Source organism: Enhydra lutris, unplaced genomic scaffold (genome assembly GCF_002288905.1).
Source record: "Enhydra lutris kenyoni isolate GAN:26980312 unplaced genomic scaffold, ASM228890v2 scaffoldscaffold101, whole genome shotgun sequence".
Taxonomy (NCBI): Eukaryota; Metazoa; Chordata; class Mammalia; order Carnivora; family Mustelidae; genus Enhydra; species Enhydra lutris.
Window position 1 is genome coordinate 1,167,506 of NW_019154185.1, and position 11,710 is coordinate 1,179,215.

At 43.5% G+C, this 11,710-nt stretch overlaps 1 protein-coding gene across 2 annotated transcripts in view; it reads left to right on the top strand.

Annotated features, from left to right (window-relative positions):
* Positions 1-11,710, top strand: part of LOC111139338 (Rac/Cdc42 guanine nucleotide exchange factor 6) — a 100,673-nt gene that overhangs the window by 55,005 nt on the left and 33,958 nt on the right. For both annotated transcript variants that reach the window (XM_022491605.1, XM_022491606.1), the window contains 3 exons: positions 6,111-6,205; positions 8,875-8,970; positions 10,416-10,538. In XM_022491605.1, the coding sequence (XP_022347313.1) occupies positions 6,111-6,205; positions 8,875-8,970; positions 10,416-10,538 (314 nt within the window). The remainder of the gene's footprint in view (positions 1-6,110; positions 6,206-8,874; positions 8,971-10,415; positions 10,539-11,710) is intronic.

The window sequence follows — 11,710 nt, forward strand, 5'->3', positions numbered from 1 at the left end:
GGCTTTAACCCACTGAGCCACCCAGGCGCCCCCCCCCACCCTTTTTAAAAAAGATTTTATTTATCTATTTGACAGACAGAGATCACAAGTAGGCATTTAAAATATTTTCATCACCTGATCACCTCAATAAGAAACCCTGTACCCATAGCAGCAATGTTCACAATAGCCAACCTATGGAAAGAGCTCAGATGTCCATCAACAGATGGATGGACAAAGAAGAGGTGATATCATATGTATTATATATACATAATATTATATATATTATGTATAATATTCTATATATTCCCATATATAGAATATATATATCATACCTCCAATGGAATACTACTCAGCCATCAAAAAGAATGAACTCTTGCCATTTGCAATGACTCTGATGGAACTAGAGTGTATTACGCTAAGCAAAATAAGTCAGCGAGAGAAAGACAAATACCATATGATTTCACTCATATGTGGAACTTAAGAAACAAAACAGGTGAACATAGGGTAAGGGAAGGAAAAATAAAATAAGACAAAATTAGAGAGACAAACCATAAGAGACTCTTAACTCTAGGAAACAAATAGGGTTGCGGGAAGGGAGGGGGGTGGGGGGATGGGGTAACTGGGCGACGGGTGTTAAGGAGGACACTTGATGGAATGAGCCCTGGGTGTTATAGGCAACTGATGAATCACTAAAGTCTGTCTCTAAAGCTAATAGTACAATGTATGTTAACTAAATTGAATTTAAATAAAATTTTTAAAAAAGAAGAAATCCTGTACCCATTAGCAGTCACTTCCTCCAGGCCTTGATAGCCACTAATCTACTTTTTGTTTTTATGGATTTTGCCAATTGTGGACATGTCATGTAAACTGAATCATATATAATTTTTCCTCTGTGTCTGGTTTCTTTCAGTTAGCATGTTATTTTCATCGTTTATTCATGTTATAGAATGTACCAGTACTTTCCTTTTTATGGCTAAGATTCTATTGTATAGATGTACTAGGTTATATCTATCCATTCATCAGTTGGTGGACCTTTGGATTGTATCCACTTTTTGGTGGTTATTAATAATGCTCTGTGAAGGTTCATGTGCAGGTTTTTGTGTGGACGTATGTTTTCATTTCTCTAGGAATTGAACTGCTGGGTCATATGGTGAAACTCTATGGCTGTTCAAATTTTTAGCCAACTTTCAAGTAATTACTTTTACTGTTGAGTTTTTAGAGTTCTTTATATATTCTGGACACTAGACCCTTGCCAGATATATGACTTGTAAGTATTTCTCCCAATCTGTGGCTTGTCTTCACTTTCTTGATAATCTCCTTTGACACACAAAGTTTTAAATTTTTATAAATTCCAGCTTACTTATTTTTTCTCTTGTTGCTTGTGCTTGTTTTTTCTTTTGTGGCTTGGTGTCAAATCCATCGTCGTGAAGATTTCTTCTTTGGTTGTCTTCTAAGGGTTCGGTTGTTTTAACTCTTGAGTCCATGTTGAATTAATTTTTGTATATGTTATAGAGTTGGAGTACAAATTCTTTTGCATGTAGACACCCAGTCGTCCTCACACCATTTGTTGAAAAGTTAGTTCTTTCCCTTTTGAAATGTCTTGGTACACTTGTCAAAAATCAGTTGACCGTGGGTTCATTTCTAGACTGTCAATTCTACTCTACTGATACATCTATCCTGTACCAGTACTAAACTGTCTGGTTACTGTAGCTTTGTGATATGTTTTGGAATTGGGAAGTGTACCCTCTACTCTGTTCTTTTCCAGGATTTTAAAAGTTTGTGAAGGACTGATATATATTCTTTCAACTTGTAGAATCAACCAGTAAGGTCTTCTTATCCTGGGCTTTAACTTAGGGGAATTGTTTTGAATGCTTATTCAATGTCTTGTTATATTGTTGAGACTTTCTGTTTCTTTTGTGAGTCAGTTTTGGTAGCTTTGTATCTTTATAGAATTTTCTTTTTACTTTGAGAGGTTGACCTAGAGTTTGCAATGTATATTTAGAACTAGTGCAAAGGGAGCACTATACTGCTTTACAGGTAGCATGAGTACCTTATAATAACAGAGTACTTATAATTCCTCCCTCCCATCCCTCATATCCTTGCTGTCATTCATTTCATTTATACATAAGCATTATATATATGCCTATCTATAAGCATATCTATCTATCTATCTATATGCTTTTTTAAGATTTTATTTATTTGAGAGAGAGAATGAGGGAGACAGAGCGCGAGGTGGGGAAGGTCAGAGGGAGAAGCAGAGTCTCCGCCCAGCAGGGAGCCTGATGCTGGACTTGATCCTGGGACTCTAGGATCATGACCTGAGCGAAAGCAGTCTCCCAACCAACTGAGCCACTCAGGCGTCCCTATATAGCTTTTTTATAAGCATATATGTATATATATATATATATATATATATATATATATATACACATACTTATCTTATATATATATGTATGTGTGTGTGTGTATATATATAGATATCTATCTATATATATATATATATATATACATAATTGAATACATTGTGGTTTTTTAAAGACGATTTTATTTATTTATTTGACAGAGATCACAAGCAGGCAGAGAGGCAGGCAGAGAGAGAGGGGGAAGCAGGCTCCCTGCCGAGCAGAGAGCCCGATGTGGGGCTTGATCCCGGGACCCTGGGATCATGACCTGAGCCAAAGGCAGAGGCTTTAACCCACTGAGCCACCCAGGCGCCCCAACCTTCTTCTCCTTCTGATACTCTCTTTAAACGTGTTATCCCACAGTTCGTAGGTATTCTGTAAAGTCTTTTCTTTCTGCTTGCTTTTCAGTTTCAAAATCTTCTATCGATATACCCACAAGTTCATTTCTGTTACAGTGTTTTGGATTGCTACCATTTCATTTTCATTCTAAGTATTTCTGTCTTTCTGCTTACAATACCCATCCGTTCTTGTATGTTGTCTACTTTCATCAGAGCTCTTAGCATATCACTCATAGTCCTATTAAAATCCTAGTCTGATAATTCCAGCATTTGTGCCATACTTGACTGTGGTTCCAGTGTTTTCTCTGTCTCTTCAGACTGTGTTTTTTGCCTTTTAGTATGCCTTGTAACTTTTTGTTGGAGGCCATACATGACGTACTGAGTAAAAGGAGCTGCAGTAAGGAGGCCTTTAGTAATATGGTGATGAGGTGTGGGGGCAGGGGAGGGATTCTGAAGTCCAACGATTAGGTCTCCGTCTTTTGGTGAGTTTATGTCTCTCGATTGTGAACTTCACCATTGCTTCTCACGTCGTTTTCCTCCTTCACGCGGGACAGGAAGGCTAGAGGGAGCTGAGGTAGGGTATTTCCCTTCCCCTAGCTAGGTTAGGCCCTGGTAAAAACCTGATAGGTTAGGCTCTGGTAAAATAATTTCTCTCTTGAGGGCAGACCTTGTTAGGATGGACAGAATGCTCTGGTGTATTTCAAAATGGCTTCCTTTCCTTTCCTACTTCTGAAGCAGGAGGGAAATTTTCCTCCTCTCTTCATTGTGACAGCCTGGGAGAGCTGCCAGAGGTACGACAAAAGGTGGGTGTGCTGCCCTGTGACTGGGCCCCCTGGGAGTTTGAACTCTCAGACTCGTCCACACTGTGCCCCCAGTAATTCAGTTACAGCTCAGGTTTTCCTGCCCGGCTCCTGATCTCTGTGGAGGCCTCTGCTCGTGGGTTTCTGCTCCAGCAAGGTTTGATTTTCTGTATCTGCCTGCCTGTCTCTCCACTCGTGGGGATAGCATTCCCCGCCCCACCCCACCCCCCGTGGCCTCAATTCCCTGACAGATATAAGGGAATTCAGGCGGGTGTTTTTTTCCAGTTAGTTCAGCTATCGACTTACTGTTAGGATGGAGTAATGACCGCCACGCTGCTTAAAGGCTGGACCAGAGACCGGAAGTCCTCTTTCTTTTTCGATATGGACATTTACAGCTATATGTTTGTCTGCTTTAACTGCATCCCAGGAGTTTTTAAATTTTTTTAATTTAAAAAAATTTTTAAAGACTTTATTTATTTACTTGTCAGAGAGAAAGAGAGAGTGCACAGAAGCAGGGGAAGTGGGAGAGGGAGAAGCAGGCTTCCCTGTTGAGCAGGGAGCCCAGTGCGGGACTCGATCCCAGGACCCTGGGATCATGACCTGAGCTGAAGGCAGACTCTTAACAACTGAGCCACCCAGGCGTCCCCCATGAGTTTTTAATGTGTTTTCTTTTTTGTTCATCTCAAGACAGTGGCCTATTTCCTTTGTGATGCTTCAGCTTTCTGTGGGGGGAATTATTTCTGTTCTGTCACTGGATTAGTTTCAGAGAGCATTAGTGCCTGCAGGCTCCGGGATTTATTGATATTTTCACCTTTTGAGAGTAGTTTCTGAGGAATAGAGGAACTGAAAGGAGACATGAGTGGCTGGGGAGGAGGGGGTATGACTTAAGCCTTTGATTTTGAAGACACGCTGTGGCCTGTGGCCCCTAAACCAGGGATTCTCAACTGGGGCAATACCATCCTTCAGGTGGCGTTCGGCAGTGTCTGGACGCGTGTTTGGTTGCCCTACGGGGGGGGGGGGGGGTGCAGCTGGCATGTAGTGGGCCACGGACACTACTCAATGTCCCATAATGCACAGGGCGGCCCTCACAGCCAAGAGTTGTCTGGTCCGAAGTGTCAGCGCCGCCCTGGAGAAACTTTTTTTAACCCTTTCCATTGGTGGGCCTGTTTCCCGCTCACTCAACACCTACCTCTCCAGTGTCTCAGTCCCTCTTCACAATGGTCCCTGAGGTAGGTGAAATGTCACAATCTGAGGTGAGGCAAGTGAAGCCTTAAAACTGTGGCCACCTGTCCATCAGTAGCAGAGCCTGGACGACCCCCCCCCAAGTCTGGTGGTTCCCCCCAAAGCCCACAGTGACCGAGGCCTCTGCTCGCTTTGTCCACTCCACCTTTCCAAAAGCGGACCATCATGTATTGTCCTGTGAGTCTCTTTCTGGAACCCTGGTTGCCTGAGGGGCTCCTCGCAGCCGAGAGTGCTTCACACTGTCCTGTGGTCCTCTATTTAACGCCCCCCTCTGCAAACAGAGTGGAAACTCCCCGCAGGCCGCATGCCATTGGGCATGGAGTGGGCCTGCAGCACATTTCTGCCGAATGAATGAGGAGCTAGGAGAGAAAATACACCGAAATGTTAGCTTGGCGAGCTCTAGGAGCTTGAAATGTAGGTTGTAGCTACTTCCAGAAGAGGCTGGGGAATGGGGCAGGACCCCCAGACTGGTGGGGCAAGAGACATTATGTTCTGTACATTGGTGGTTTTGCCTAGAGGAATTTAATTTGGTTATTTTTCAGAATACCAGTAGGCATTATTCCACTATTAAATTCCTCCCACTGGGGCGCCTGGGTGGCTCAGTGGGTTAAAGCCTCTGCCTTCGGTTCAGGTCATGTTCCGAGAGTCCTGGGATTGAGCCCCACATCCGGGCTCTCTGCTCAGCGAGGAGCCTGCTTCCTCCCCCCGCCCCGCCTGCCTCTCTGCCTACTTGTGATCTCTGTCAAATAAATAAATAAAATCTTAAAAAAATTAAATTCCTCCCACTTCAGCTTCCTCTTCTCTTTGAATTGTTCATACTGGCACTTTTTACCTTTCCTAAAAGACCGGTTCTAACTCTATGTAATGATTCACTGTGGCCTCGGGTTCTGTCCCCTAAAGCTCTTATCGAAACATAACTTAAAGAAAAATCTTTTGTGGTATTGGACCTGTTATTACCCTGACATTGAATCTGTATGTCTTAAGGTAGCTGGTCTCAATGTCTCACCCGTAAAATGGGAATATGATCCTTTGTTAGCTGAGACCTTTCCCTGAGGATAAATGATTTAAAGCCCATGAAAGCATTCCCAGCAGTGCTGTGTAAATGGCCAGGTCCTTCCGGTTATGAGTAACTGTGAGAAACTATATTCATAGGAATTATGCAAGATCACCAGTAGTGCAATTATTCGTTGGCTGGAATGAAGTTTGTTATTAGTTTGCATTCAGATTTTGTGCTTCTTACCTACTGGGGTGCTGGCCTAGTAATTTGGTTGAAACATCTAAAGCTCTATGTTCCCTCTGGCTCTCCTGATGAATACAAGATCTTGACCTTGACCTTTGTTTCTCTACAGGTGTTACAGAACATTTTGGACACTGAAAAGGATTATGCTAAAGAACTTCAGTCTCTGCTTGTCACTTACTTAAGACCCCTGCAGTCCAATAACAAGTAAGATTTACATTTTCAGCCCCTTGCTAAATAAAGCCAGATAACGTCAGCAGCTAGAGTCATTGCTCTCATGTCACTGAATAATTGATTTTGCCCTTTAGAAGAATTTCCACAGATCACAGGTTGCCAAGAACATGGTCAAGGCAACGGAAGTTATACAGGAGGTTGCTGCTGAAGAGCTTGGCTTTCTGTCTTCTCTGGCCGTGGAAGGAATGAGCGAGCACGTCTGCATGTCTGACACAATTGTCATCTTGTACATTTTAAAAGCGATGTGTGCAGTTGTACCTTGCACAAAAGGGACCTGCTGGTGTTTTGATGCAGAAAAGCCTGTAAATTGGAAAGTTATGTGCTCCCCCTGACCTTTGCGTGCCGGGGCAGAAACTCTTTCCTATGGTCTGAGAGTGGAAAGAGTGTGGCATTTTGTGAATGTTTGCAAGGGCACTTAGAACTCCAGCTCGTGTTTCCCCCAGGCCGAAGAGAATGATAAGAGCTGTTCACGTGTTTTGTCTTGTCTTAAATAAAATACTCAAACTTTATTCAGGTCTTAGAAGTGACTGAGGTTTGAGTTGAAAACTTTGTTTTCATGAAAGAAAAATATGGACCGTGTGTGTGTGTGTGTGTGTGTGTGTGTGTGTGTGTGTTTGTAGGCGTGGCCTGTTTAAAAACTATTGGCTGATGGCATTTGTTTGCGTTTTTATTTTAATTGATTACACTTTACTAGGGATTATAATCTAGAAGGTGAATAGAAAATTGCGCCACGGGTACACATACTAGAGGACAAAAGCCTCCCCTTTTCCCTCAGGAAGAGTTTACTCTTGGACTTCAGGCTTAAATAAGTTTAACATATTTTGCGATCCCCCCCCACCCCTGCTTTTTTGCCAGATCGTGTTTGCTAAGGCAGAAGGTCTTGCTCAATTTCCCATGGCGCTGTGGGAATCTTGCTTCGGTATGAAAGGATTTTGTATTCCCGAGTTTTCTAAGAGTCAAAATGCGATCAACAACAAAGTGTCTTTTGTTGTTATTATGTAAAACGCAAAGTGAACCCTGTGAATCATACTTCGTAGAGCTGAGTGGAAGGAACCTCAGTGAATCACTGGGTCTAGTCCCCATTGAACAAATGAGAAAAGTGAAGTCCAGAGAGGTTTACCGCCGGCCATGCCCGCCACACAGCCAGTCAGTGGCCAGACTCGACCCAGCCGCCACCTGCTACACCCCCTGCCACCGACTGAAACGCGCCTTTGTGGAGGTGACAGGCAGAAACAGGAAACCGAGGTGGTGGCCCTGAGAGGAGAGATGATAAGATTTCAAATGAAAGAGGCAAGGAGCCTGACTCAGAACTCCCCTGATGCCGTATAAATTCAGAACGCAGTCAGGGTCACTTTCCGCCGGGCTGTCTGGCGGACCCCAGGGTGACTGGAGCAAACCAGACTGTTCACCGTCTGATCCTGGGCAGGCCAAGAAAGCCCCTGTGCGATCAGGTTCACATCGGCCTGCCAGTCAGCTTCTTGGGGCCATGAGAGAGGGAAGTCAGGGAAGCCAGCCGGCTGAAGGTTTCGCTTTTGTCCCCCATGCTGGGGGTTTCCCAGCTCGTGGTTCAGAAGGGCACGATGGCAGAGGAACTGGGCACTTCTGGTGCTCGAGGGGTTACTGGTAATGTTCGCGTGGGGCTTCCTTTGCTTTGTCAGCAAAAATTACTCTCTTGGAAACACTCCCCTTGTATTATTACATGAAGAAGAAAGAAGACGTGGCCGTCGCTGGCCTTTTAAATCTTCAGGAAAGGTGTGTGAGAGCATGGACTCTGGAGCTAGAATGTTGTGGTTTAAATCCTGGCTTCACCCTTCCCAGGCTTTGTGATGTTGGGTGATTTGCTTAAACCCTCTGTGCCCAGGTCTCCTTCCGGGTAAGATGGGAGACAACAGCACCTACCTCATGACCTTGTCGTCAGGTTCAACTGAGTTATTTGGGAAACGCCTGTAGGGGTGTTAAGTGCTGGGTGAGTGGTGTTGGCGGTGTGTTATCACCTACCATTTGGGAGAGGAAGAATGGAGAAAATTCATCGTACAGGGGCTCTCCATAAAACCATGGTTTTATCAGCCGGCCTTTATTTACTCCATTCCCTTTCACAAACAAACAAACAAACCAGTACTATTTTCTTCTCCTCTACTTCTTCTGATGAAGATTTCCTTTTGTTGATTTATGAGCATTTTAAATCGGGAGAAACTGGATTTTGTGGTTTTCCCCCGTGCCGTCTATGAGCCTATATAATACCTTTCAATTATTCTCCCGGTTCCTCTAGAAGAGAATACTCCAAATTGTTTACATTTATCCCCAGCTGTGATGGATTTTGCCTATTGAGGTACTTAGATATTACACACTTGTAACTCATCCACTCATCGCTTGTAAAACACCTAAATGTCTTTAATAAACACTTGTTTGCTCTAGATCATTATTCTTATTGTAGAAAAAGGAAATCAAGGAAAGACGCTTTTAAATGTTGTTTAAGACCACAGAGCCGGTGTAAATTAAAAAGCAAAAGTTAAAATGTAGGGATTGCTTCCCTCGTGCCATTGGTCAATTTTTTAGCAGGTTATCAGCTCACCAGACTAGCGATGGGTAACGGGAATCCTCCTGAAGTTCTATCCACTGACACTGTGTATTTTTTTTTTCAGTCTGAGTACTGTGGAGTTTACATCTTTATTGGGGAACTTCGAGGAAATATGCTTGTTTCAGCAGACACTCTGTCAAGCCTTGGAAGAATGTTCCAAGTAAGTATTGCCCATTGCCCTTAGGATGGCTAGCAACACCGTTTCTTTGGCGTGTTTTCTTTTCCTGCTGGCTGCTGTCTTAGATAGGGATACTTTTAATCTACTCACTTGTTACAGCGTTGATGAACTGTCCCAGTACAGAGAAAAGGCACCAGGGAGAGCCAAACCCCTGGTTGTATATCAGGGCTCTACAAGCAGTAAACCGTTTCTGACTTTATTTAAAAATCATTATCGGTTTACTGCTCCTGGTCAATATGAGAGACAAATCAGGTCTCCATCGACCGGGGATGATGCCTGTGACATTGATTCGATGTCTCCTTTTGTACATTGCCAATTACTTGGGAAAGTTAGTCAGGTGATTCATTCAGTAGCATAAGCTGCTTTTTCTCTTTCAATCACACCTGGTAGCTTGTTAACACTTGAAATACACAAAAAGTTGGGGAAGGGAAGTATATCTTGATGAGAACCACAGTACATGTTGGTGGTCAGCTTGGTGGTTGAGGACTGCAGTGATCATCAGGCCGTATAGTTCTGTAGCAAGATGAGTTTTCCAAGCACTGTATCTCAGAGAAGTTGGCAACTCTCATTGTCTCCAGGGAAATCTGGGTGACTGCCTGTTTCTCGAGCTTTCTGGGACACAGGCGGTCATCCAGGAAGGAAGATGGTTAAGGCCTGAGGAACCATCCTAAATGCTGTTAGGGATCCAGCTTGTTGATGTGGAAAGATAAGTCACTACGTGAGAAGAACTGATTACAAGCTAGATTTGTAATCTTTGTTTTCCATTTTATCGAGAAACATGTAGAAGGAAGACCAAAGAATATGCCAGAATTATCCTAATAGCTATCTCTGAATGGTGGAATGCTGAGTAATTTTTCTTTCTTGCACTTCTCTGATTTGTCTACAAATGAAAACAGGTGGCTTGTAACTCAAAAAGATTAAAGTCATGAAGCCATCCTGCCTGGCAACCCCCAAGCCACCGAGACTACATAATACTCCTTTGTGGTGTGTCAGTTAGGGTTTGATTACTTTTGTCTGTACTTGAACTTCATATAAATTAGCCAAGAATATTTTGTGTGTGTGTGCGTGTGTGTGTGCCTGGCTAAAATTTTGAATATTGTAGTTTGAACAAATGTCTTTAAAAAACACTATCTGGTCCTTTCAAGTAAGTATCCGGCCCCCGTGTATGGGCACCACGTTTGGTGGCTCGAGTTTGGAGTAGTGGTCCAGTACCCCATCAAAAAAATAATAATAATAAAAAAATAATAATAATAATAAAGTAGCGGTCAGGAACTTGCATTCCATGGCAAAAGTATTATGATATAGTTTCTCTCTTCACTTTGGCAAAATAATTCAAAAGGTTTGCGTGTTGCCAGGTTTGACTGGAAGCCTCCTTTATCCCCTGTTTCTTATTTTACATTCTGGGTTTTCATCTGTTTTACCTGCAGGTTTCCAGAAAACCAACACAGAGTCGGAGGTTGTCTATTGAACCTCATGCCTCATTTTAAATCTATGTACCTGGCTTACTGTGCAAATCATCCGTCAGCTGTCAATGTGCTTACACAGCACAGGTAAGTTGTTACCATTTCCCCAAAGAAGTGGTTCCACAGTGCGATCCTTTCCTAGGACCGCTTTGTTTGGCAATCCAAGGTCTCCAGTGGAACTTCTGATCATCCCCCTTCATCACTGCAGGAATTAATCCGTCATTATACGGATTGCATATCACCTCAACAGGTAGTTTACTGAACATCTACTATGTGCACGGTCATGTACTAGCTGATGGGGCTATAGTAGTACATAAGGAAGAGGCAGTCCCTCCCCTCCTGGAGCACAGAAGCTTGAGAGAGATACGGACATGAAATTAAATGTCATAAACATGTGGTTTTACAAAAGCGTAATTAAGAAGATGCCGTGAGACTTTGCAATGTGGTAGCAGCTTCGTGTGGGGCGAGGGAAGGATCAAGGAAGGCTTTCCTGAAGCCTAATTCTGTTTACATTCAGTGTTTTAGCCTTCCCCTGCCCCAGCGAATGGTTTGTCTGAGTTGCTGGCAGATAGCTAGAGTGCCTGGGTTCATCTCTTTGTCACTTTCCCTTTGGCTGGTGGGGGAAGTTTCCAGCAGTGCTGTGGCTCAAAGGCAGATACTCGTGACCATGGAAAGGTGGAAGGAAACTAGCAGTGTGAACTGTCTGGCAAGCACTTTAAGCAATGGGCTGTGATAATTGTGCATGGAAATTTTTTCCGATTCATGGGGAACAACAAAATGGTATCTCCTTTAAGAGTCCCTGCAAGGGTCCAAGACAGGTTCGTATCTCTCCCACCCTTCGTTACCGCCTGGTTGCCCATCCCTGACGCATTCACTGATGCATTCATCTGGGCCAGAACCCCAGGTGATAGGCTTCAAGATGCAGTTTTTTTTTTAAATGATTTTGGTGTTTTTTTTTTTTTTTTAAAGATTTATTTATTTATTTATTTGACAGAGAGATCACAAGTAGGCAGAGAGGCAGGCAGAGAGAGGAGGAAGCAGGCTCCCCGCTGAGCAGAGAGCCCGATGCGGGCCTCGATCCCAGGACTCTGAGATCATGACCTGAGCCGAAGGCAGCGGCTTAACCCACTGAGCCACCCAGGCGCCCTGGTGTTTTTTTTTTTAAAGATTTTATTTATTTGACAGACAGAGATCACACGTAGGCAGAGACCAAAGCTGAGATCAAGAGTCAGACTCATAACCCACTGAGCCACCCAGGT